Source organism: Eschscholzia californica, unplaced genomic scaffold (genome assembly GCF_041429995.1).
Source record: "Eschscholzia californica isolate CP2 unplaced genomic scaffold, dmEscCali1.0.p SCAF_4, whole genome shotgun sequence".
In the NCBI taxonomy this organism is placed as follows: Eukaryota; Viridiplantae; Streptophyta; class Magnoliopsida; order Ranunculales; family Papaveraceae; genus Eschscholzia; species Eschscholzia californica.
Genome location: NW_028238461.1, coordinates 6,084,324 through 6,109,964, shown reverse-complemented (window position 1 = coordinate 6,109,964; position 25,641 = coordinate 6,084,324). Strand labels below are relative to the sequence as shown.

Genomic DNA, 25,641 nt, shown 5'->3' with positions numbered 1-25,641 from the left:
AAATGCAAAATTATATGTCGAGTTTAAGGTCTAAATTTAATAAAAATAATAAAACCTATTTTCGGAGTCCATGTTTTTACTCATGTAAATACAAGAGGACATCACAAATGTATTAATTGTTTAGTGAGGGTGTAGGTATGTGTAGAAACATGTTTGTTTTTTTTCGCGATACAAATCAAGTTGCATATGCAGTAACTTAACCGTACCATGCATAAAGTGATTTGTTTGGTGAATTGGGTTAATATTGGGACTTATGGATCTGAGAATGCTTTCGTTTCGGATTCATTTTAGTATTCCTTTTAATTTTGGAGCACGAGAAAAACAAACACAGACCTGCTTCTGGAAAGCAATATGTAGATTATATTTCTCAAAAGCATAGCATAAGATAACCCTTTACCTTTATGAAAGGAAAAAAAAGGTATGTAAACAACAGAGTAAAACTTGAAACATGAAATCAGGGTTGTTTCTCAATAAATAAACTACAGTCAATTCCCCCATTCTAAATTAGTTATATATATGATGACGATGATTGGCTGAGAGAACATTCAAAGTGGATTAGCTTCCTGGGTGTCCTTCCAAAGCAATGATCAATTCATCGATCAGCTCTCTTTTTGTAGATCAGACCCACCTGGTAATCATCGGACAATGGTTCTACTTGTTGTCTTTGTCAACCCCTCTAGAAGTCTATACATCCACCGATCGAGCATTCCTGATTAATTTTTTTACGTCAAAAGAACAAGAATTGTTAAATGACACTTCGGGTTTAATTTTGTAGCAAGCTGGTTTTTAGAAACTAGAAACAGGCAAAATTTGTACTCTAATGACAGTCTTACAGGGACAAAGTAATGGACTCATTGTATATGTCATAAGAAAATCCATTTCTGAAGAGATGGGAAATGCAAACCTGTTACAGCAAATGTACCACCAAGAACAGCACATAGCCGAGTAATGAAGTGTAGAAAACTACGGCGTTCTTCTTTGATTGTCACAGTGATTGGTGAAAGATCATACAGAAAATAAACAGCTGCACCAAAGAACAAACGGGAAACGACGATTGTTAGTTAATTGTTATATCAGAGCAATGAAACAAATCAGCCGGGAGATGAAAATTAAGCTTTGGAGGATATAAATCACGCTGACTAACCTGGCCAGTTCCTATCGTACTCATTTAGGGCAACAAAATACTCAGTTACAGAGAATTGATTAGTTGGTAGAACTTCTTTCGAGAGATATCTGAATTCGGTTGGAACAACCTACAATACCATTAGAAGTTAGAACGAACACATCAAATAGGATGAACATATGCTGAAGCCTCAAATAGTTTTGGTTGAATGAGAGCAACGCATGCTGTAGCCAGATGATACGACGAAACGGGCATCCAAATTAGGATAAGAGAAAAGACGAAGGGACCAGAAGCTGATAAACTATAGTTTCGTCACATGAAAACTATGGGAGAACCAGATTCACACCTTTATATAATACTTGAATGTTCCACTTGCATCATGCAAAATCCTCACAGTATCATCAAGTGGATTATGAATTCCTGGGTACTTGGGCCCGAACGACAAATCATGAATCATATGGCTAACATTCACATGAGTAGATCCCCCAAATATCTGAAGAAAAGGATAAGAATCAGCATGTGTTAAGAGTCAAGATTAGACATAAATATGATAAACGAGATTTGTTTAACATGAAATTAATGGGATGTCTTATATTACTATCATCCTTAAAGGATTTAAATATTCGTCCACAATGTGAATACACTCCAGAATACGACAGACTACGATGTCATTAATACCTAATGCACAGACCTAGACGCTCCGCTACTTGGGAATCACCTCCGCTCACCAATCACCATGCCACCAACATAACCACTATCATCACTCACGGCCACCTGACCACCAGCAGTGCAACCACGAAATAGCCAGTACCTTAACACTGGCATAAGCACATGATTCACCAGCACTAAAATATGCCCAATGTCACATCCTTGCTCTATTTCTACTTAATAACTTTTTTATGTTATGCTGGTAGTTTTGGAACTTAATCTAAGGCTGAGATTGGGGTTATTTATTTAATGGACGAAAGTATACAAACTACAACTTTTTTCGTTAACAAGAAAAATAAAATAGTGCATTTCTCGTTAGCAATTGGTCCTCAAAGCAGATTCCAGGCAGCAGCACAAGCAATGCTTTTGAAAGTTTATGAACAACAGCAAACTTGTTCAAAAATTGCAACACCAAACAAGACTTTTCATAGTAAAGAAGGATCCTTATCCAATGGATCAAGAAACAGATACGTAAATTAAACAGTCCAAACATATTTCCTTAGACTAATCAAAGCAATTTCTGTGAGATCTGACCTGTTGTGCAACGAAAATGTTTAACCCATGAACTGAAATATGAAAATTCCCAGCAACCCTTTGCACATCTAGAGCTCCAAAAACCTGGAGAACACGTTAAGTCAATTGGTCCAAAGTACTTGCAAGATAAAAAAAGATCCCAAAATCAGTGACATACCCGACATCCCTCTCCATTCGCTAATGCTTGTTTCACATTCTTGATAAGTTTCTCAGCATCTTGATCCATTCCATGTGCATGATGTGCGTGGGAGGAATCACCATCATGATCCTTACTGTCACCTGGTCGAACATAAAAAATAGATCAATAATAATTACTCCCAGATTATTGTGCAACTAAGGTTCATGGAAGCTTTGAAACGCTACTATCCGCAGTCTAATTACACTAACATTGCGGGTAAGAATGATCTTCTAACCTCAAACAAGGAGGTTCATATTACTGTTGATACCAACCAACAATCTGACAATATATGGGATGATTTTCGTGAAGATAATTCACCATAATATATGACCCCAAACTTAAGCTACCAAAATCCATGTAACATGGGTACTCCATTTACATATTATTTGTCGTTGTGTTGGGTACTCGGATACGCATGTGGTACCTCGGAAACACTTGGTGGACATTACCAATCACTACAGGAAATATTACCAGATACAGTATGTGAGACAAGGCATACATCTTGGAAGCTATTCCACATGATGCAAAAGTGTAATGTAATAAAACTAATCTAAGGCAAGACAATTTAGATAAACGGTTGGATCAAGTTCTGATTTTTTCTTACTCATAGAGTTTACATGCTAACAGTGTCTAGTACCAACAACCATACCAGCATTTATATAACATAGATCAAACTATTATCTCTGCAACAAACCATACTTTCATGAAAGCAACTCCTTTTCTTACAAATACTACCTACACAAAAAAAAAAAAAAAAACTTCTCTGATTTAAACGGAAGACCTAGGGGAAGTGGAGAAAGTACCGTCTTTATGAGTGTGTCCCTTCTCAACAAGATCAGATAAATATTCAGTGCCAATTATATGTCCATCTCTGCTCAAACGAAGCTGTAGTAAAGCTTGCAATTGGTTAGCAATGAGAAAGATATAAAAATCCATTAATACGGAAACAAGACACATGGACCAAACAAAAATCAGTGGAGCAAGAAAATACATGTTCTTTACCAAAAAATTATATGAAAAGTAAAAAAAAGAACAGCAAAGAGTGCACACTTTGTAGTATGTTTGGTGGTGTATCTCTAAAAATTACCTTTTTATGTGGGCATATGGTTCTCAGGGAGTCGACGTTCTAATTTTTGTGGGTATTTGTGTGTCACGATGCTGTAATTCATGAGCTAGTATTTCATAAGGATAGAATTCAGTCTCTAGTGTCTCCAGGAGAATCAGCGTTTTATAACAAACAATAAGTTTCAAGGCAAATGGGGGTGTTCGAACTGGATTTATGATCAAATGATACTAAATATTCACCATGTTCTTGAGGGATGCCTTCTGAATCAATTTTCAGACACAAATACAAAAAGATAGATCCAAGGTCACAACAAGACTGGATTAACCCGAAGTACCCAATGACATCAAGAAGAAAACAAAATCCCCTCATCAGAAAACCAGGAAAAAGAAATCTCATATTCCCATGCATCAAGTGCCTGAGAACCAAACGTAAAGATTTGATCTTAAATTATCTCCTAAGCTGCACTCTTTTTCATCAACAATGGTTTCCCTTTTTCCAGATGGTCAAAATACCGTTTTAATGCATCATTTACAAATTACGCCACAGTGAAGTCTATTACTAGGATACCGATTTTGCGCATTCTCTAAAAGATAACACCTAAGAAGGTTAACACATTTGTTCTGGTTTCATATTAAGGAGTAACAAGTCAGAAATTAATAGAAAGCTACATGAAAACTACAAACACAGCTTCTTACTTTCCACATGTTTGTATCCAGGTCCACCTCATGTTTGCCCGACATATCGATTGCGTCCACACTTAGAACTGGAAAAACAAAAGAAAAAGAACACATGAACTCTCATAATTTATCCCCAATTTCCAAAGAGAACTACAAGGATGGAGTCGATTAGTAAGAAAGATATATCATGGATTGAAGGCAAAAGAAGCATCACTAACCATCACATGGCAATGCAGGAAAGGTCATATTTATATGAATTGGAAGAGTTTCTCCACGTTTAAGATCTACAGACATCTGTCCCGAACATGTTAGATAAGGCAAGAGAGCCCTATTAATCGCATTTTAGCATAAATAACATACAAAGAACAAAAACAAATACCAGAAAAATATGGAGATGTTATTTCAACTCAGGTACTTAATACTAACCTGATGAACAGTATATGTTGTAAGATAATATTTCAGCTCGTGCAAAAACAACGTAGCCATTATGAACAGACCAATGGTGGAGACTACAAACAAATAAAGAGTGGATAAGCAGAATGAAAAGGAAAATCAATTATCTTCAGTACTTAAAATTTTGAAATTCCAAAGGGATGAGAAAAAAGGGAGAAAACAGAAAAGGAATACGCAGACCATGCACTAAAACTCCTCCTTAATAGCACAAAAGTCATTTCTGTATCAATCACATAAGTATCAGCTGCACCCACCACGCATAATTGCTTATTTCTTCACATAGGTATCAGGTGCATTCTATTGTTCTAATTTATGACCATATATTTACATATCAAATGATCAGAGTATTCCATCCCGTTAAATCACATCCTACTCTGCTAAATTAATTTAAAAACTAGCCATCTACGTTTCTAAGATTGTAGGAAAGGAACATAGTGGATGGTAAACGAGAGATGTCCATGTGACGAAGTAGTGCCTTGTCAAAGGCTTGGAGACAAATTACCTCTCATGAAAAAGTATCTAGCTATAACCATCAACACTGATGTTAAAAGTCGTGCAACTTCCAATTAAATAATATGATCGGAATCCAGTCACTAAAGAATCAATTTAGTCATTTATATCACAAGTTGAATCATGGGATTCCGTTGCAACTCGCAATATCTATCCTAATTCCATGATTTCCATCAACAGTACAAGGAGTGGGGCAGGCTATCTTTTTAAGAGAAACAACCTAAAAGGAATTAACAAAATCTAAGAGTTCATACCAACTGCTCCAGACTGAGTCTTCTGCAACAAGTGCTCTTCTGCACGAGGAAAGGCATCAAGACTCTTTATTGCTTGTTTCACACCCATCTCCTATACTGATTCCTTACAACAATTCAACAATTCAATTAAAACTACTAATCAAAATAATTACAAAATCTCTAAATAGATCCAACATGATATGCTTTTCGGATATCACAAAATGATTTCTGGAAGTTGGATTCGAAGAAAACCTCAACAATAAGATAAATGATGAAATAATTGCAAAATTAAATTAAAATGACTAGTGAATAATGAAGGCGTAGAATTAGCTAGCAAGACCACAAACAATTTTCAGATTATGTCAACAAACAGATACAAGATCCAATAAGCATAATATACTTAGTTCTAGATCAAGAAATTTGCCCCAAATTCTCTTTTTTCTCAAACTTAAGAAATCGTGGTGCACATATAAAGCAAAACCCTAGAACAATAAACACCATATGATCTAAGGCCGATTTGAAGAAAAAGTAGAATCGTGAATGATAATTCTCACCGGAAAAGGCAAGAAACTGACCGCCTGTAGAATCTTGAACCGATCTAGAGAGAGAAAGAGAATGGAACTTTCGAAGTTCCTAAATTCTGAAATCGAGCAGGTTTGCGGGGGTTGCGAGTAGTTCGCGAACCGATATTTCCGACGAAAAATAGAAAATTATAAACGCCGCGACCGCGAGTAGATATAATAGTGTCGGAAGTTTGAGATTTACCCGTAGTCAGCGTTTGACCATACAAAAGTCAATGTCAATTTCTCTACAGTTTTTCAGCTGTCTTTCTTTCTCCTCATGATTCATGGGATTAAAATGAGCATGTTTGGCATGAAAAAAATTAAATGAGCTCACAACTGGATATCCGTGTTTGGTATACAAGACTGCATCAAGAATCACATTACCGATAAAATTAGATTTTTTTTAAAGAAGAAAATTCGAAACCAAGGAGGTGGGTAGGTTTGTGCCTTTCTTTCCGTTAATATCACCAGTCAAGTAGCCTACAAACAAAATCAGTCTATACCATTCAATTCACCAAACCGAACAATATAGTAGGATATTGCAATTGCGATGAATTACTTTTCAATATTGTTATTTTTGGTAATATGTCATGTGCCAAACGTGGTTCTGAGTTGGATGAATTGACGTGGTATTTCCCACATGCCTGCTGACAAAATATGGATCAAAAATATTTTCGGATATATGTTATACAGAGTCAAATGTTAGTTAACTTCAACCAATCAAGAAGTTAATAGATTGAATGCGTCGATGCTCATGTGTCCAACAAATAAACCTACGATAGAGTTATTGAGAAGGTGGACCCAACAAAACTACGTCGTCTAAGCCCATCTCTAACCAAAAAGAACGTTGAGAGGTCGGCATGAGTATCCGAGGCACTAGGATTGTACTTGAGTCGAGCATATAATGAGTTGTTCGAGCTCGACTCGATCATTGCTCGTGCTCGACTCGAAGATTAACGAATACGAGCTTAACACGAGCCTAAAATCATGCTCGTTTATATAAACGAGTCGAGTTTGATCATTCTTTAATGTATCGTGAACAACTCGTGAACAACTCGTTTAAGATACTATCCGTAATAGTGTTACGCATAGTTATGTATTTGTATTTAAACTTGTACATAAAATACAAACCAACAAAAGATTATTAGAATATGAATCATCAAGAATAGTGATTAATAATTTTCTTAACAATTGATGAAGCATATAGAGTTTAATCGTTTTAATTCGAAGTATTTTCATAAACGAGCTTAAAACGATGTGAGTTCTAACTCTCTAAACATATACGAGTTGAGTTCGAGAAAGTGGACAGTTTTTTGACCGTGTTCGAGCTCGAGCTTAAGCAAACAGTCAAAGATACTAACTGAGCTTGAACATCTTACTACTCGCATCAGTCCAGCTCGAGTACACCCCTACATTAATATGTGTTTGGTTGCACGGATTTTCAAATCGAGACGTAGAAAGTTAATGCAAATTATCAATAAGGATTGTCTTTTCGGTACAACTGTAGCATATGTTTACACAATAGAGTTTCAAAAACGTGGCTTACCTCATATGCACACCCTTGTATTTCTTCAACAGTTCGATAAGATTCACATAGCTGCTCAGGTAGTTCAAATTATTTGCGCAAAATTTCCATCAGATAATGGGGATCCATTACTTTTTGAGACTATTAAGAATTGTTCACTAGTTCAACAAAAAAAAAAAAAAAAAAAATTGTTCACGGTCCATGCACGTACCTCACCATGTATGATTAACGAGAAATGCTCAAAAGGTTACCCACATAAATTTGTCGATAAAACAACTTTAGGTGAAGATGGATATCCCATATACTGTCGATGTAATTATGGTCGTGTGCTCACAGACTGAAGTCCATGAGTTGGATGCCCCGCCGAGTCAGATGTCACGAATTTAATAATAGAGATGTTGTTCTTTATAACCCATACTTTTCTAGATTATTCGATTGTCATATTAACGTAGAAGTTTGAGCTTAACCAAACAATTTATCTAGAAAATGAAGGCCGCGACTTTGGGGAATAAAGAAAATTCTCCGGGGAATAAATTCTCGAGGGAATCCAGATTTTTTTGAAAATTCTCCGGGGAATAAATTTTTATGGGGAATACATTTTTTTTGAAAATTCTCCTCCATCTCATCTGTTCTCTCTGCCACTTCATCTTCTCCGGCGAAAGTCGCCGGCCGGCCAATTTTCCGGCCGGCGACCTTCAAACATTAAAAAAAAATTAAAGTTTTCTCCCTCCCCCCTCTCTCTCTAAATTTTCTTTTTTCTTTTCTCTCTCTCTCTAGAACAGATCTAGAGAGAGACAGACCTTCAATGGTTACCACCACCATTTCCATCTTTAGGGACAACTCTCTTGACTTCCACAACCTTATCATTCAACTCATGGAAGTTATTCTTCATCACATTCTCCACAGATTCCTCCGAATCAAAAGTGATAAATCCAAAACCCGTAGGTCTATGTGTAGCACTATCATACATAACAACAACATCAGTAATCCTACCAAACTTCTCAAAGTATGCCTTAAATTCTTCATCAGTTAAGCTAGCAGATAAACCTCCTACAAAAATCTTCTTAGTCCAAACTGACTATAATTACCACCACCATTAGTACTATTAGTATTATGATTTCCTTTATTTTGTTGTCGGTGAGGGTTATGGTGTTCATCTCTTGGTATTGCTTTTTTCACTTCTACCTATCAATGTATGAACATCAAACAAAACCCATAAACAATAATCAAAACAAAATACAAACAAAAGAGATTAAAGTTCATATTTTTGAATGAATTGAAGAATTAATAGATTAGTTTAAGACTAACTAACCGTTCTTCCTAGTATAACATGCTTTTCTTCAAAAGATTTATCAGCTATGGCTGGATCTGGAAACAGAACAAACCCAAATCCTCTTGCATTTCCTGTAATTTTGTCTCTCATTATCACAGTTTGAACAACTTCCCCAAACTTGGAGAAATGTTCTTTCAAAGTATCTTCATTTGTTTCCCATGAAATTCCTCCAACAAAGATCTTTCCTTGGTCAGAATCCATGAATGAATTGAACACTACTCTCAAATCAAAGAAAGGAAAATAGAAAAAATAAACAAACGAAACCCTAAAATCTATAACCCTTAAAACCCTAATATGTTATGAAATTAGGGTTGGTTGAAAACCCCCAGATAGTAAAAGTCAATAACCAATAAAAGAGAGAAAAATAAACAAAACCTTTCAAACCCTTTGTTGTATGTTCGTCTCTCTCTCTAGATCTGTTCTAGAGAGAGAGAAAAGAAAAAAAAAATTTAGAGAGAGAGAGAGGAGAGAGAAAAAAAAAAAAATTTATGTTTGAAGGTCTCCGGTCGGATAATTGGCCGGCCGACGACTTTCGCCGGAGAAGATGATGAGGTGTCGAGAAGATGAAGTGGCAGAGAGAGGTGATGAGATGGAGGAGCCTTTTTTATAGCATCTTCTAAAATTAGAAGCCCCTTAGCAATAAAAAGAAACATAAAAAGTCAATCTTATTTGACTAGTTTTAAGAATAGTCTTTATTCCCCGGAGAATTTTCTTTATTCCCCAAAGCCGCGGCCAAAATGAAACGTACGTCATTTAAGAGCATCTCCAATGCAACACTCAATCTTAGAAATTTTGAGTGCCACTTAGGATTATTAGAGTTTTTTTCTTAAAAACCATCTCCAATGCAACACTCTATTTGGATCTCTAAGATGACGTGTCGAGGGTGGAATAGAGATATCTCAAGAGGGCACTCTAGAAACAGAGTGTCCTCTTGAGATATCTCTAATTGTCCACTTCATCAATATTTGATTTTCAACCAATAGAAATTGAGTCTTCTATATTTTCTAAAATAACTAATGATTTATTTATAAAAATAACTATTACACATAAGTAAATAAGATAAGTTTCGAGTTTTGCATTGGAGACACAAAAAAATTGAGGATCTCTATTGACGCCACGTAGGAGTGAGAATCTCAATTGGAACTTGACACATAGGATGAATAGAGATTTTTTTAAGTTTTGCATTGGAGATGCTCTAAGTTCTCAGGACTATTTGAGTTTTTTAGAGTTTTGTATTGGATATGCTTCGAGGAAGAGAAATAGAGAATACGTATGTAGAAATTTCGTGGAACGGAAAACTTCCACTTTCATTCTTTTTTTTTATTTTGACAAATTCATCGGTGGTTATATTACTCAACTGCAAACGCGCATATCTAGGGTTTCAATTGTCTCCCAAAAATCTACCAGAAAACTCGAAGGGACTTGCTTGAACGCAATCTCTAATCAAAATCCCAACACCTCATTCAAATAATTTGCTAGGGCTTCGATCGGGAGTCCCGGTCGTGGCTTTCCGTTTTCATATCAGTTCTTATCAGTCCTAAGGTAATTCAAATATTTGTTCAATTTTCTTGTTATTACGAGTTTTATTTGAGATCTATCTTATAATCAGTTGAACAGTTTGATTGAATAATTTTTTCTTACGATTTGAATTCAATTTTGTATTTTGGTATCTTAATGTGTTATGTTAACGGAATCGATCAATTACTGAATCTAGCTATTTTTGTTGTTTAATTGGAAATCAACCTGGGAATACATCGAAAGTGGAAATTGAAATTGATACCAGTACCTTAATTATGCCCTAGTTTATACTTGGAGTTTTTCTTAAAATTTGTAGGCTAGTCCTTGTAAACCTAAAACCATCAATAGAATGGATGATACGAGAATGTCGATGTATTTAGAATTTTAGATATTGGGTAATTTGCAATTGAAGCACATGGCACACCAAACATATTGGAACATTAGGAAAACCGAGATATTCTATCTAATATCGGGGTTCGTCTAGGTTTCCCTTAGTTGTTGTCACTCATGAGGCGTCTTTTAGGCAATAAAGGTCACATCACTCTACTTACTAGTCTAATTTGTACATAATCACTAAGCCAAGAATATTGATAAACGAAAAATACGGGGAGGCTTGGGAAGGTTGGGAATCATCAAAGCTGAAGGAAGCCCACGAGACTGCAGTTTGGGTAGGCATCTGTATAAGACATCACAGTTCTGGGACTTCGTCTTGGACTGTGTTTGGGTTCAGAGTATTAGGCTGAAGACTGCCTTTCCGATGATTTATGAGACCTCACTTAATCAGAAAGGGTCGGTTTCTGAACTTTATACAAGAAATAGTGTCGGAGGAGCTTGCAATCTGAACTTTAAACGCAACATCAATGACCGCAAAATGGACTAACTAGCTACTCTCCTAGACCTTCTCCTTAAGGTGGGTTTAACTGGGATGAACCGATGAAGATAATTAGTAAGAAAAATGCAGCGGAGGGACTTACTACATAAGATAAATGGAGAAAATCTAACCCTGCTAGGATCAGCTTTACTGTCTTGGAAGCAGGCAGCTTGCATTTTACGCTTCCTACAGTAGATGAGCTCAAGAAAAGGGGTCATGCCGCGCAAAGATATGTTATTTGTTTAAGGAGAAAGGGAGATAGGGAGACAGTAGATGACTTGCCATTCACTGCAAAATCACATTGAAAGTTTGGATAATAGGGCAGGAATGGGCCAAAACATAGGCCATTATTGAAGCGATGAAAGCAACGATTTTTCATTGGATAATAGGGCAGGAATGGGCCAAAAAAATCTGCACTAGTACATGTTTACAGTTAAATGGGAGGTTAGGTTGGATAGTATGTAGTACTGTTTTTCTGGGTCAAGGTTGGAGGGATCCTACAACCTTGGGTTTGTGGTTTCCTTTTCTTGGGAATCAGTTTCCTTATCTTTGTACTATTTCTTTTTCTCTTATATATTCATCTAAATTCTTTACAGAAAAAAAGATCATTATGTCAGGTCTGTAGAAGCTATTTCCTGATCTGAGGACTGTATCAATGCACATAACACGCATATCTCCGATCAATTTATAACCAAAATAGAATATCTTTCCAAGTTTAATCAGCAACTTGATCTCGTATAATGTCCACATCAGTTCTTTGTCCCTTATTGTAGTATGACTGATTAACATTTTGATGTCGCAGACTTTCAGCAATGCAGAACCAGATTGTTTGCAGTGGGTGTAGGAGCGTTCTTCTCTATCCCAGAGGAGCTGCAAATGTTTGCTGTGCAGTATGCAATACAATTACGTCCGTTCCTCCTCCTGGTACCTTTATTGACCTGTTTTCTCTCTCTCGTTATATTCGTTATTTACCTTGGTCTGTGTTGAGGTAAAGCTAATATAAAAGGTTCTTAAAACTGTGAATATGGAGGGTAACTATAGTAGAGTTAAAAAATATTTTATGTTATAATGTTTATCCTTCGATCAGTTTTTTCATGCATTGGTTATAGATACTTCATTATTGAGAGAAGTTACGACAATCATAATCAATATTTGAACCTTGCGCCATTGATTTTTATTCGACTAAGTGTAGATCCTGGATCTAGAATGGTTTCATGTGACGACTGAGTCAAATATTTAAATGACTATCTGCAGAGTGTCAAATTTTAGTGGCCAGAAGTCCATCAAACCAGTTCCCAGGGTGGTGGCATATGATAAGAACAAGATTTCTAAAATGAATTATAGCTATCTAGTTTATCTTCTCAAGAAAATTTTAAGTGGTTCAGATAAAATGTCTTTTGCTCCAACCCTTGTCAAAAGGTCCAAAACATGCTGTGTCGTCCTCTTGCATCACCTGTAATACATGGATTACATTTATTGGGTATCAAAGAAGCACATTTAACAAAAGATGTCTTCATATGGTTGATTTCTACCAACTTTTAGCTAGGAACAATGTCTTCAAAGGGATACCCATTACTTGATGAATTCCAAATTTCCAATTATAGAATGACTATTTCAAGGCTTCAAGATCAATTTGGTTGTCACTTTAGTGCTTACTGCATATACTATTTGATAACCTGAGGTTATGCAATAGAATCAAAAGTTAGTAGTTGCATAAGGTAGTGTGTATCACATGTCTGCTAAGGGAAGGGAACGATTCTACACCTGTCTGACTGACTGACTTTTGGTACACTTACTTTGGAATCGATCTTTGTTTCGATATTGATGTTTTTCTTCTTCAAAGGATCTCATATTTTCTATTGTAATCTGCCCATTCTTGGAGCTTGAGGTAGTATCTGTAGAAGAAAAACTTGCTGCCCAATTTTCTTTTTTGCAGTCCCTGGGTAAATAATGTGGACAACCCCCACATTCTAAGTTCTCTAAACATGCCTATATCATCTTAAATACCACATAAGTACTAACAAAGTAACATAAGACGCTCCCCTCCCACACACAAAGCATAGTCTACATAACTATACTTGACAAGAAAAAGATGTTTTGTCTTCTTTTCTGTTTCTGTCCACATCCATGGGTTTGATGGTCCGTTTAGAACAAGATAGCAAGTCAAGTGATAAAGTCAGAGATAGTGCTCCTTGTAAACTATGATTATGTTAGCTCAACCATTTTAAGTGTATGACTAATAAAGTTAATCTAAGTTTAAGTGTGAATTGTGAAATGTATCTTGCATATCAAATAAGACGTGATAGAGATTGAAATTCAGTTATTACAAATCAGACACTAGAATAAAATGTACATCAACAATACCTACGAGAATCTTACTTCCATAATGTTTCTCCAGTGAGATGAATAACTCTAGAGCTACTCCTGTAGAGATGATAAATCTCTTTTTAAAATTCACTGAGACGAATTGCACTACGATGATATTATAGAACTTCCCCTTTTCTTTTCCTTTTGCTCATTTGGAGTTTTTCTTATCTTGTGAAGTTCAGTTAATGAGTTGCGCTTCAATAACCAATGCAGGAATGGATATGTCGCAGCTTGTGTGTGGAGGATGCAGGACATTGCTAATGTATACACGCGGGGCATCAAGTGTGAGATGCTCCTGCTGCCACACCATTAACCTTGCAAGACCAGGTTTGTTTTCGGTGGAATTATGCAAATATTTGAAATTAAAGTACTTCACTTATATTTTTCCTTGTATCTTATATTAGCATTTTATATGAAGTATTGGAGTCTGTAACATCTTGTAGTATTCGAAGTTTGTCACAAAATAATCTGCCAGTTGGGAAGGAATGCTCCTATCTGCCTACGCTACAAATTTATATAAACTTATGTGGCAAAAGCTCGTCTAGAAGGCGTTATATTATGTATTGTGAGCATGGATGCATGCGGCATGCCCGGCCTGGTGTTTTCTTATTTTGAATGGTCATAGTGAAATTTGGTTATTCAAAATTTCAAATACCTGTACTTTATAGTATACTAGTAGATAATTTGTTTGCCGATTCAAATGATTATTTTGTTATGGGGAATTCTAAAGGTCCTCCACTATAATACTTTTGGTGCCCTCCTACGGGGCAATTTTGTGAAGGATATATGGGTAGAAGGGGCCTATGAACCTCTCGTTTGTTATTTAAAATGTATATAAAATCGCCAAATTTTATGACGTAAGATGTAGTATAACACCTCGCCATCCTTTTGAATTTTGTTCCTTTGATGTTCTTGTTTCCTTCAATTGACATTTTTGGGCTAAACGTTCTTTATTTTCTGATTATACATGTACAGCACCTAATCAAGTCGCCCATGTGAACTGCGGCCAGTGCCACACAACTCTTATGTATCCATATGGAGCACCATCAGTCAAATGTGCAGTGTGTCATTATGTTACTAATACGGGGGTATGTATAGATTCATAAGATGGTATTTTAGTAATCTGATGTTGTACAATACCTCTCTCTCTCTCCCTCTCTCTCTCTCTCTATACACACACACACACAGAAGTGATATGGTTGGGACCTTGCTTGAGTTGCATGACCTAGATGTTGATGACCATTAGATTATTCTCTATATTGACGTAAGAGAAATTGGCCAAAACTCCATAGCCCAAATTTTATATGACAAAAGGATTTATCGAACTTCTTTTACGCTTCAACTCCTTCAGGTTTGTACGGGTTTACAAATTCCCACATTGTGGCACATATCTGCACAGGTTTACGCAGGGAGCCCAATCCAAAAAAATATTGACATTTGACTTGTGTGAAAATATTTTTGCAGATGAGCGTGCCAACTCCAGGGAGTAGGCCCAATTGGTCTGCCACACCCCAAACTTCTATGCCTTCTACATCGACAGTAAGTACTAAAAACTTCTTCATGTATTTTATTAATTTTCATGGAGATTTTTTGGGGTCCCTAGGAAATAGAGGCCATTTTATCTTCTCTCTCTCTCTCTCTCTCACGCACAGTCACATTTTTGTTCTACAGCCTTTGCAACAAACTCATAACCAAACTGTTGTTGTCGAGAATCCCATGTCAGTGGACGAGAGCGGCAAACTGGTAATACTTTCGTGTGGTTACTTAACACTGTTAACAGTTCTATAATTAAGATTCATATTTGTTGCATCCTTCCTGTTCTTTAAAAGCAAAACTTCTAATTCAATTCCGGGTTGTTTAGGTGAGCAATGTTGTGGTTGGAGTCACCTCAGAGAAGAAACGATGAAAAAAAAGCGTCCACAGTACAGTTTGATTATCCAAATCATGTTGGTAAAAAAGTTGTACTGAGTTGAAGATTGATATTCTATATCATCTGTTAAAAATTGAATTCCAGAATGGAGTGTTAATGTTAAAAGAAATATAATTTGGGACTTTTTTTTTTCTTTCTTTGGGGTGGAATGGTATATAGAGTGTTGTTGTGGCTTATCCTTATTTTCTTTTTAGAGTGAGAAAATACAGTATTCAATGTTATTGATTTACCAATGTAAAGGAACTGATGTTTTATCAAGTATTTTACATCCAACTAAAAAAAACTAGTGGGATCAGATCAGACTACTACCACAAAGGCAGCCTATTCTGATGGTTGTATAATTTAGTTTAATCTTTATATGCTACCAGGAGCTTCAATGAAAAGATATCAAACTTATAGGGACTATGCATTTATGCAAGTAATAGACTGTAGTACCATGTAGTCTCCGAGCAAGCGTCAAGTGTGACAAGGTTTTGATGCAACTTTTTGGGCGAAAAAGTTTCGCCATCTTTTTTTGTTTCTTCCAAAACCCACCACCATTTCTTGTTTATGGCAAAATTTGTTGAGAAATTGATATTTCAAGCAACCTTCTAATATATTTTTTCTTGATATGTTTTTTTCTTCTTCCAACCACCACCGACCACCATTCATCTCCTCCCTTTCTTCTTCTATTCTATCCTCTTCCTCCCTCGCTCTCTAACTGTAGAGGAAGGAGAGAGAGAGAGATAATGTAGGAAAGAAAGAGTCGAAGTAGGAGAGAGAAATGATGGTGGTAACCTGAAGTTGTGGTGCCCCGAATTGGTGGTCGTGGATGAGGGGAGTTGAGAAAGAAGACGAAAGTTTGTTGACCCGAAAAATTTGACAGAATCACCTTTTGCCTATAATTTTTTTTTCCGAGATTTCGACTACGATCTACGTTAGTCGTTACAAGGCATTAATACATCATGAAGATGTAATAAGATAACCGCGACAAATTATTACATTATTTATAGTCTAAATTATATAGGATAAATCTTGATGGCAAACTACTTCACAGATATTCAATCTCCGGACCTCATGGACTTAGGAGGGTGTCTAACCAGGGTGGTGTACTCCTTCCCGTTTCACTTCTCTAAAAGTTACTTTTCTTCTTCCCGCCTCCTTCGGTCCTTCCCCTGGTTTTCTTCTTCCTCGGTCCCTCCTCTCTTTCTCTCTCTATAGCTCCTTTGACTGAAATCACCTATCAAACCCAAGTACAAAAATCATTAGTTTCAGTTCTCTCTCTCTCTCTATCTAAAACATGGAATCAGTTTCTCATCTAAAACCCCACTTATTCCATTCACTAGCTGCTCATCCAGTGTTTCTCTCTCCTCTACAATTTCCTGTTTCACGTCTTAGGGTCTCATCAAAGGTCTCTGGGAAGCACAAGAAAGCACGTTGTGAGTTCGAATTCAAAAGTAATGGTTCTTTTTCCGGTGATATCGACCAACGTTTCATCGACCGGGTAAACTCTTTAACACATCCCATTTCTTATGCATAAATTTCATATTTTTTGCCCTACCCATCTTTGCTTATAACAAGTTAAACCTTCAAACTGTTTGTTTGTCTGTTTGTTTGTTGCTTAGACAATTTGTGTTAGAAATTTGAAGTGGTTTCTTTTGTGTGAGAAATGGTAGCTAAGATTTTCTTCCAAATGACCCAAATGAAAATTAGGTAAAAATTAGTTGCAAAATGTGAAGTTCCCTTACTTGGGTTTTGCTTGATTAAATCTAGTTTTGAGTTCAGCCGTATTTGCTTATCAGGAGTCACCCCGAGAAAAAAAAATCGGAACTAGTCAAGTTTTGTTGCCCATGAGAAATCAGATTAAAAGGCTGAAACTTTTCCTATCTTTGAGTCTTTAGGAAGATGCTAAGTATTATGAGTCACTACCTATATGAACTATCACTCGCTATCATATCTTAAAATGGCTAAATTAGATTCTGCCTTGTGTCCTTGATAACTTTATCTAATTCAATAAGTTCAAAATGTTCTAGCAACCATAGATATCCTTATGTCATTATCTTAGATTCTCAATGTCAAGTAATGTTATTCTTTCCCTTTCTCTTTTCCAGCAAAAAGCTTTGGAAGCTGCGATGAATGACATAAATAACTCGTTTGGTAAAGGAAGTGTTACACGATTAGGCAGTGCAGGTGGAGCTCTAGTGTATGTTTTTTTCTCCTTAGTATAATAGTTTTCCAGTCAGCTCATCATCTTTCTTAGAATTATATGCTTTTGGAGGAAGGCATCCATACTTTGTGAACAATATTAAGATACATATGCTGGATCTAATTTTCTACTTTGGTGCCTTACCAATTACTACGGCTCACACCCCGGCAAAAATGACACTACGGCATATGGAAACCCATCATGAATTTCCCAAGAAGCTATAATTTTAATTCACAAAATCTTGTCTACTTTGCAGTGAAACTTTCCCAAGTGGCTGCTTGACATTAGACTTTGCCCTTGGTGGGGGTCTTCCAAAAGGGAGAATTGTAGAGGTAAGATTTGTGTGTAATTTAGGATTTTTCTTTTGACGCTATACTTCGTTGTATTTCAGGTCATGCAGGCAAAAGTTGTTTAGAATAAGCTTTGAGTATAGTTCAGTAAAGATAGATAGGGTATTTATTTGGTATAGTATGAAAGTATGAATTACACGAATACACGAGAGAGAAAACTCATTCACCTGCTGCCCACATTTGAGGAATATTCAATGGCAAAACATTGTGTCTCTCACTGCACATGCCTTGTATTAGACAAAACCTTGAAGCATTGCACCTTGTTACTTCTCTTGTCTTTGTTTCAGGCTTTCAGCAACAACTCTGCCTTGATAGTACTAGATTCCTAAAATTTGTGTTTGTCTGCACCATGAATACTGGCTAAGCACTGCCCACTGGCCAGTACTATTTTCTGTTAGAATTAGATTTAGTAATCCTAATATTTTGTAAATTCACTTCACTACTTCGCCTTTCATATGTGAACACTTATTTTTCTTTTATACGGATAGCTACTCTGTGGACCATAAAAGCTAACAAAAGACACTTATTTTGAGATTTCAGATATATGGTCCGGAGAGTAGTGGAAAGACCACTCTAGCACTCCATGCAATTGCAGAAGTACAGGTATTTACTTTACAATTCTCTCATCTACTCAGTTCTAGCTTATTCTAACGAAGTATCTGCCCCAAAAGATTGATCTTCGTACTTTCTTGGTGAATAAGCAGAAACTAGGAGGCAATGCGATGCTTGTGGATGCAGAACATGCTTTTGATCCTGCTTATTCAAGGGCGTTGGGTGTGGATGTAGAAAATCTAATTGTATGCCAGCCTGACCACGGGGAGATGGCATTAGAAAGTAATGGTTCTTTTCTTATTTAAATACTCTTGCTTATGAGAAATAAACTTTTCACGATGGTAAATAACAAAAGAATTGCATATGATATGGTATGGTTGGTATATAAATTAATAAATCTTAGCTGTATTCCAATTTTTCTTCTTTGCATTATTGTTGAGATAGAAAGTATAGAATAGACCTTCTAGTTTTTCTATGATTAACGACGAATTCAGTGTACTTCTGACTCATGAGTTAAAATAAAGCTCAACTTCTAGATTCATTTTTGAATTTGGGATCATGCTTATCTTCCGTCAACATTCTTTCTGTGCAAAAGGAAGTGACCCTCTCCTTTCTGCTATAGTGTGGAAAAGGAACTTTAGTTAACACTTCATCAATTTACTTAGAAAACCCATCCCTCTGGTACATTAATATGTTCATTTTGTGGTAGGTATGTCTCTTTGCTAATCCAAGTTGGATGCAGGGGAATATCTCTTACTACACATCATATATATTTACTATAAAAACTTTACAATAGACACATTCACAGGCAAACAATTAGGTTTGCTCGTATCTTAGAATCTTCAACATTTTAACTAGACTAGTTAACTAAAAATCATTTAGTTAACAACAATTAGTTGATATATCAGATTTTATAAAACAATTCAGTAAATTAAAGTTGACGATTACGATACTCAAATTTAGAATAATAGATCATTGTCGTTTTTTTGAACAATTTGAATTAATATCGATAAAGAGAAAGTATATACAATACCTCACATACAAGTGTGTGTGAGTGTGTGTTTGTGTCAAGTGCAGAATGGGCTTCTGCATGGAAAAAAAAGCAGAATTACGGTGTATCTATTAAGCCATCCCATTCCCAAGACAAAGTGAAGTCCAAAAAAGAACAAAATGTCACCCATTTGTCCTCTCTAGTCCAATGATATAGTAAATCCTTGAATTACCCAAATGTTCGATGCAAGATCTCGTACACGGCACACTACCAACAGTAAATTTTGATGCAAGATCTCGTACACGACATACTAACTACTCCAATGATATAGTAAATCGTTGAATTACCCAAATGTTTTGGTGCATTTGCAGTTTGATTATTGCTTGACCTGTGTAGTTTTACTAACTATCTTTTATGACAGCTGCTGATCGTATGTGCAGATCTGGTGCCATCGATCTAATTTGTGTCGATTCTGTCTCAGCTCTGACTCCAAGAGCTGAAATTGAAGTAAGGCTTTCTATATCATTACCTGTGTTGAAGAGAATTTTTGTGTCTGATAACTTCTTCTTACGGTGTTCTTAAACAGGGGGAGATTGGAATGCAGCAAATGGGTTTACAGGCACGCCTAATGAGCCAAGCATTACGTAAAATGTCAGGCAATGCCTCCAAAGCTGGATGCACTCTCATTTTCTTGAATCAAATAAGATACAAGGTATGTGATTATCATTATGCCTATCCTGTAGACTTATGGATAGTCACTCAATCAACCTAAAACACGCTGCCAAACACTGTCTTTTGGGGTTTGTTTGTATGTCTTCTCTATGCTTTTAATTTATTATGCGAGTAGCAACCATTTCTCCTAAATCCTGTTTGATCCACATTTTTTTTTTCATTTTGAACTTCGCAAGATTGGGGTATTTTATGGGAACCCTGAAGTCACGAGTGGAGGAATTGCTTTGAAGTTCTTTGCATCAGTCCGCCTGGAGATACGTTCTACGGGGAAGATAAAGTCTGTAAGCCCATATAAACTTGCTTCGAAATGTCAGAAGTGGATAAGCATGTGATATATGATTCTCCATTTGTGATATGTTCTATTTTCTTTTAATTATTATTTTATTTTATTATATTAATAGATGCTACCACAAATTTCAGGCAAAGGGAGATGAAGATATTGGGCTTAAGGCTCGAGTGAGGGTGCAGAAAAGCAAGGTAATTGCAGTCACTTTATAGTTTATAATGATGCCAATTTTCATTCCCTTATGGATTAAACTCCGTAAGTTGTCAATACAAAAAAAAACTCTGTAACTTGTGACTACTAACTCCCTGTTCAGCACATCTTAGAACATATCAAACTTTGCAAGTTACAACTGCTCTCTATACAATATTTTCTTGAAATTCGCATTTACGATTTTCTTTTGAAGCTTTAATAAAGGTTCATCTTGCGGTTTGATATCTAAGTTTTTACAAAAGAAGGTTGCCGAATGAAAGCTTTTAAGGTCTTAATTTTTCTAATATGTTCTTCTGTTTTCACGACACTTGGTAACTAAATGTCAAGTGTCGCCCATGACATGACTGAGGGGTTCGGCAGATGAGGGGCACAGGTCGAAGCCATTTGATAACTAACTAATTTGATCTATTACTTTGAAAACGTATTCCATGTATTAACTCTTTTTTTATACTCACAGGAAGTTATGTTAACAAATATGTATGTGTTTACCCCGAGACTCAAGTTTGAATTTGACTAAGTAAGCTTGTATTATAAGTAGAAGGAAATAAACTCACCCCGGGGGTCTCTCGAAATTAAAGTAGTTTATCAAATGAAAATGCATCCATCAATTTTAGTCACTGATTTGGAAAAGAAACAAGAAGGTACTAAACCACCAAATTTATTACTTCCCGCCATAATGCAATCATGATGCAGTTAAAATAAATAAATCATGATGCTAGTGAAAACAGCGACAATCGTATGATTAGGTATTTAGGGTGACTGATATGCTCAACAATTTTTATTCATTTATTTACTTTTATTATCTGTATGTTCCTCAAGTAAATGCGTACATTTTTTTGTTGCTGACGAGTTTACTTTTAGGTCTCAAGGCCCTACAAACAAGCCGAATTTGAAATTATATTTGGAGAGGGAGTCAGTAAACTGGTTAGTATGCCACCACAACGATTTATTATATTTAGTTTTACACTCAATGGACTCTTATTCATCGTCTTGTCAATTTTGTGTGCAGGGTTGTGTCTTAGATTGTGCTGAGATGATGGATGTTGTACTAAGAAAAGGTTCTTGGTATAGCTACGGAGATCATAGGTATGCTCTTTGCTTCAATCACAATCATGTCTATTTCACATATCTCTAGTGTAATGACTTACAATTTCACCTTCTTTTAGACGTTAATCTAAATTCACCATTGTCCCCCTTCACTGAACTGGACAACCTGTCGGAAGAGCTTGTCAAAACTCCCTATACCAAATACATTTTTGTCAAAAAGGATTTGTCTTTTAGGCTTCAGCTCTCTAATAAGGTTTGGACGAGTTTGCAGAGATTTGCATGGGTATGGGCGAATAAGGTTTACACAAATTCATACATATTTCCGACTTGGTTTGCATAGGTTTGTAAGAGCGTAAAAGAATATTGAACGTGGAGCGCAAGCCTAAAAAGGAATTGGCATGTGTTTATAACCAAGACCAACGCCAAATTTGGTCTTCACCCTAATTTCCATTTGTTAAGTTTGATGTTTTTTGTTAGGGTAGTTATCTGATTGCTCGATGTGGATTTTTTTTTTTTTAAATTTTGTAAAAACTGACAATTTTCTAATAAATTTCCAACTAGTACTTTCATTTCTTCCTTATGAATTTAAATCTTTAGTTGGTGAAATATAACATAACCTCGGTATATTCTGGAATTATTAAACTATAATCTGAAGTTGCCAAATATATGTGCGAAATAGAAACAAACAATCCTGTTGTTGAACATCTTGGCTTGAAATTACACAATGGACATAAAAATATACTGCTACATGATTAAAGAATAGTTAGGAATTAAATCTTTTTATCTAAAGAAGGTATCGGTTATCCGGGTTTCTCTTTTTGCTCTCATCTGTCATAAACTATTCCATTTGGAAGAAATGTCAACTTTGTGATGCACATTGGTATGATGTGAGTTGTTTTATGTTATCGACTGAAGTCAATAGCACTTATGTTTATTATATCAACGATATGCATTTTGAACAATTCGGGTGGTATGGACTAATATGGTTTACTTGCAGACTGGGACAAGGTAGAGATAAAGCTTTACAGTATCTGAGAGAGAATCCTCTTATGTGCAGTGAAATAGAGAAGGTCCTTACTCATTCCTTTCATTTCGAGATACTTATGTCTATCTTAACATGTTTAAATGGTCTCCAGATTTTAGGGCAACAAAATTTAATCCCTCCATGCAATTTTTATAGCACCGCCGCACACATACCCTTCTGTCCAAGACTATGGAGTAGTTATCTTCGTTACGTTATTTCAATAGTCTGATTCATGTTCAACATTCTTCTTTGTTTTCGGGTATTCATCTGTTTGGCGACCACTAAAATAATCGTAGGACGGTAGGATTAGTAAAATTCCAAATGAATGATATAGGGGCAGGTTGAACTCTGTATGTGGGAGTAGCTTGAATTTTAGTTGTGATTGGTAATTAGAAACCTTGGCGTGTTGAAACATATTATTCTCGTTAAAATTAATAGGACAAACTGCCAAAAACAAAAGAAATTGCTCAAGGAATCGAAAATCTGAATAGATACCACAGTCCCCAAGGATTTCAAATTACTCGGTTTGGATTTTGACTTCAAAGACACTATTGCTGAGACTAGATTACTGCTTATGTTGCCTGAGATTGTGATTTTAAATTTTATTTCTGCAGGTGGTCTTCTTTTTGTTGTTTAAGTTTGATCCTTTAAAGCGAGATTAAAAGTCGATTACAATTTTGTACTCTTGTTGTTTTTCTGACCCAAACTATTACAGGTAGTGCGATCCAAAATGGCCGAGGGAACTGAACAAGCAGGTTTTGGCAGCGCAGGGCAGTTTCCTGTACTTTCAGATGGACATGAAATTATCGATGATGAGGAATGATCAACCAAAACCCTTATGCAATTAGTAAGATTTCTGGGGTCATTATCGAATTATCAGAAAAATGCAAGTAATTCCAGCATTCATGTAGTGGGCGATTTTGTTGATCAACCATTTTAAAATCTGTTCATAGCGGATCTTTGTGGAGAACTCCTTGGTTATTGTTTTCTCGTCGCAAAGTTGTATGGTTGACCTAGTCATGAAGTGGTGGCACACAGTATAACTGAGCCATCTAGAGGAGTTCTAGCATCAGCCTGTAATCTGTTCAAACTATAGTTGTCATGTAAATTTCCCTTCCAATGCTTAAAGATGAAGAACAAAGTAATCAGCTTCAGATAACAACTTTGTTTTGGCGGCGTTTTCGTTAATGTATCATTTACTCCTTATTTTTACCGGACTCAAATGAATCCAAAACTAATCCTGTTAGCCATTTAGACATACACGAATAGATTTTTTTTTTTCTTATGGAAAAGCTAGAATTCATTGCATTAAACAGTAGGGATAACAAAAGTGTTGTTCCTGTAGAAGGAACTCAAAAAACTAGGTACACCTAAACATATTTGATCCGGCTGTTCGAGCTAATACATCAGCCACCCTATTGTATGTTCTAGCAATCTAAGAAAAGGAAACCTGTACAAACAAACTTTTGAACTCCTGAATCTCCCAAAGCTTTTGTTATCCGGGTGTAGTTGTTCTTCTTTAGATTTACTGCTCTAACATTTCACTGGAATCGGCTTCAATGATAATCTTCAAAAGCTAGAGTTGAAGGCCCCATTCTAGGGCAAGCAAAAGGGCTCGGCACTCTCATTCTTCACTTGATCTGCATTAGACTGATGTTGTTTTGGCTATAATAAAGTTAGAAGAATGATCAGGTATAACTTATCCAATGGCTGCAGTCTGATCTAAGAGCATTACCGTCGTACTTCCTTTCCTTGTTCTCGATCCCGAAAACAATTTTGAAGGTTATAGATAGCAAGATGTGCAATTTTCTTTGGAATGGAAAGTCCGATCGAAAGAGAATGCACTGGGCAGCGTGGAAGGTAGTTAGAGCACCGAAATTGAAAGGAGGAATGGGAGTCAAAGATTTGAAGGCGATGAATGAAGCTCTACTCATCAAGTGGATTTGGAGATTCTATCAGGAGGATGGGGCTTTGTGGAAGGAAGTAATCTCTGCAAAATACGGTCATAATCCGAGGCAGTGGGAAGATCGGGTAAGGAACTCATCCTATGGGTGCGGAGTGTGGAAAGGAATACAATGTCTATCCACAAAGTTTCAAGCACTAACGCAATGGGAGTTAGGAAATGGGGAATCCATCCTATTTTGGCATGATGTTTGGCTCGGGCAAACGAAGTTAAAAGAGAGATTTCCTTTGATTTTTGATATTGCGTCTGATCAAAATGCGTTGGTGTCCTCTATGATCGATAGCGACAGGCTGGTCTGGAACATTTGCACGAGAAGAAACCTCAACGACTGGGAACTGGATCAGTACATTATGCTTTGTGATTCTCTTAACGAAGCTCGGATCAATTCTGTGAGAGATAAAAGAGTGTGGAAAGAGGGGTTTGACAAACCTCTGTGTGTCAAAGAGTGTTATGAGAGGGTCTCACCTGGTGCAACGGTTATGAGTCAAGCCCTTGTGAGAGTTCTCCACCGGAAGCACACACCCCCGAGGGTGCTGTTCCTCATATGGGCTACCTTTATAGGTAGAATACCCACGATGGATTCATTAAGGCACAGAGGGTTTCAATTGGCGAATAGATGTATTCTTTGCAAAGGGGCCGAGGAATCGGCGGATCATCTATTCCTAAGATGTAGAATAGCATCGAACTTATGGGACTATTTCATGAGGTCTCT

The 25,641-nt window shown here is 36.4% G+C and overlaps 3 protein-coding genes and 1 pseudogene across 8 annotated transcripts; 2 read left to right on the top strand and 2 right to left on the bottom strand.

Annotated features, from left to right (window-relative positions):
* Nucleotides 1–340: 340 nt before the first annotated feature.
* On the bottom strand, nucleotides 341–6,397 carry LOC147542014 (Endoplasmic reticulum vesicle transporter protein). Of its 4 annotated transcripts, none has more exons than XM_086672776.1 (12): nucleotides 6,037–6,397; nucleotides 5,504–5,599; nucleotides 4,713–4,795; nucleotides 4,505–4,580; nucleotides 4,305–4,372; nucleotides 3,347–3,428; nucleotides 2,523–2,644; nucleotides 2,366–2,449; nucleotides 1,470–1,616; nucleotides 1,145–1,253; nucleotides 905–1,024; nucleotides 341–709 (listed from the first exon to the last, which is right to left on the bottom strand). In XM_086672776.1, exons 2-12 carry the CDS (start codon nucleotides 5,589–5,591, stop codon nucleotides 636–638), a joined length of 1,053 nt encoding a protein of 350 aa, XP_086528902.1. In that variant the 5' UTR covers nucleotides 5,592–5,599; nucleotides 6,037–6,397; the 3' UTR covers nucleotides 341–635. The 4 variants fall into 4 exon arrangements, with proteins under 4 accessions (XP_086528902.1, XP_086528903.1, XP_086528904.1 ...); XM_086672777.1 differs by having other exon boundaries at nucleotides 5,504–5,606; nucleotides 6,037–6,377; XM_086672778.1 differs by having other exon boundaries at nucleotides 6,058–6,294.
* Nucleotides 6,398–7,902: 1,505 nt separating this feature from the next.
* On the top strand, nucleotides 7,903–15,765 carry LSD1 (LSD1 zinc finger family protein). 2 transcript variants are annotated; one of them, XM_086672780.1, is made up of 8 exons: nucleotides 7,903–8,065; nucleotides 10,094–10,445; nucleotides 12,095–12,216; nucleotides 13,873–13,986; nucleotides 14,635–14,747; nucleotides 15,124–15,198; nucleotides 15,331–15,402; nucleotides 15,521–15,765. In XM_086672780.1, exons 3-8 carry the CDS (start codon nucleotides 12,105–12,107, stop codon nucleotides 15,563–15,565), a joined length of 531 nt encoding a protein of 176 aa, XP_086528906.1. In that variant the 5' UTR covers nucleotides 7,903–8,065; nucleotides 10,094–10,445; nucleotides 12,095–12,104; the 3' UTR covers nucleotides 15,566–15,765. The 2 variants fall into 2 exon arrangements, with proteins under 2 accessions (XP_086528906.1, XP_086528907.1); XM_086672781.1 differs by lacking the exon at nucleotides 7,903–8,065 and adding an exon at nucleotides 9,638–9,662 and having other exon boundaries at nucleotides 10,104–10,445.
* Nucleotides 8,373–9,242, bottom strand: LOC147542013 (heterogeneous nuclear ribonucleoprotein 1-like; annotated as a pseudogene). The gene is made up of 2 exons (XR_015223104.1): nucleotides 8,883–9,242; nucleotides 8,373–8,755 (listed from the first exon to the last, which is right to left on the bottom strand). The product of XR_015223104.1 is annotated as a heterogeneous nuclear ribonucleoprotein 1-like (transcript).
* Nucleotides 15,766–16,605: 840 nt separating the features above from the next.
* Nucleotides 16,606–24,172, top strand: RECA1 (recA DNA recombination family protein). The gene is made up of 13 exons (XM_086672773.1): nucleotides 16,606–17,072; nucleotides 17,680–17,771; nucleotides 18,031–18,106; nucleotides 18,665–18,727; nucleotides 18,829–18,958; nucleotides 20,089–20,174; nucleotides 20,254–20,379; nucleotides 20,576–20,680; nucleotides 20,820–20,876; nucleotides 21,757–21,819; nucleotides 21,905–21,981; nucleotides 22,940–23,012; nucleotides 23,682–24,172. The coding sequence occupies exons 1-13, from the start codon at nucleotides 16,869–16,871 to the stop codon at nucleotides 23,787–23,789; spliced, it is 1,260 nt and encodes a 419-aa protein (XP_086528899.1). The 5' UTR covers nucleotides 16,606–16,868; the 3' UTR covers nucleotides 23,790–24,172.
* The last annotated feature ends 1,469 nt before the right edge of the window (nucleotides 24,173–25,641 follow it).

Bases quoted from the DNA above. Each gene is read 5' to 3' on its own strand.
- RECA1 (XM_086672773.1), top strand. From the start codon at position 16,869: ATGGAATCAGTTTCTCATCTAAAACCCCACTTATTCCATTCACTAGCT. The intron at 21,820-21,904 runs GTTAGTATGCCA...TTTTGTGTGCAG, and splicing joins GAGAGGGAGTCAGTAAACTG to GGTTGTGTCTTAGATTGTGC. The intron at 21,982-22,939 runs GTATGCTCTTTG...GTTTACTTGCAG, and splicing joins TATAGCTACGGAGATCATAG to ACTGGGACAAGGTAGAGATA.
- LSD1 (XM_086672780.1), top strand. From the start codon at position 12,105: ATGCAGAACCAGATTGTTTGCAGTGGGTGTAGGAGCGTTCTTCTCTAT. The intron at 12,217-13,872 runs GTACCTTTATTG...TAACCAATGCAG, and splicing joins TACGTCCGTTCCTCCTCCTG to GAATGGATATGTCGCAGCTT. The intron at 15,199-15,330 runs GTAAGTACTAAA...TTTGTTCTACAG, and splicing joins CTATGCCTTCTACATCGACA to CCTTTGCAACAAACTCATAA.
- LOC147542014 (XM_086672776.1), bottom strand. From the start codon at position 5,591: ATGGGTGTGAAACAAGCAATAAAGAGTCTTGATGCCTTTCCTCGTGCA. The intron at 2,645-3,346 runs GTACTTTCTCCA...ATGTTCGACCAG, and splicing joins GGGACACACTCATAAAGACG to GTGACAGTAAGGATCATGAT. The intron at 2,450-2,522 runs GTATGTCACTGA...CGTGTTCTCCAG, and splicing joins CGAATGGAGAGGGATGTCGG to GTTTTTGGAGCTCTAGATGT.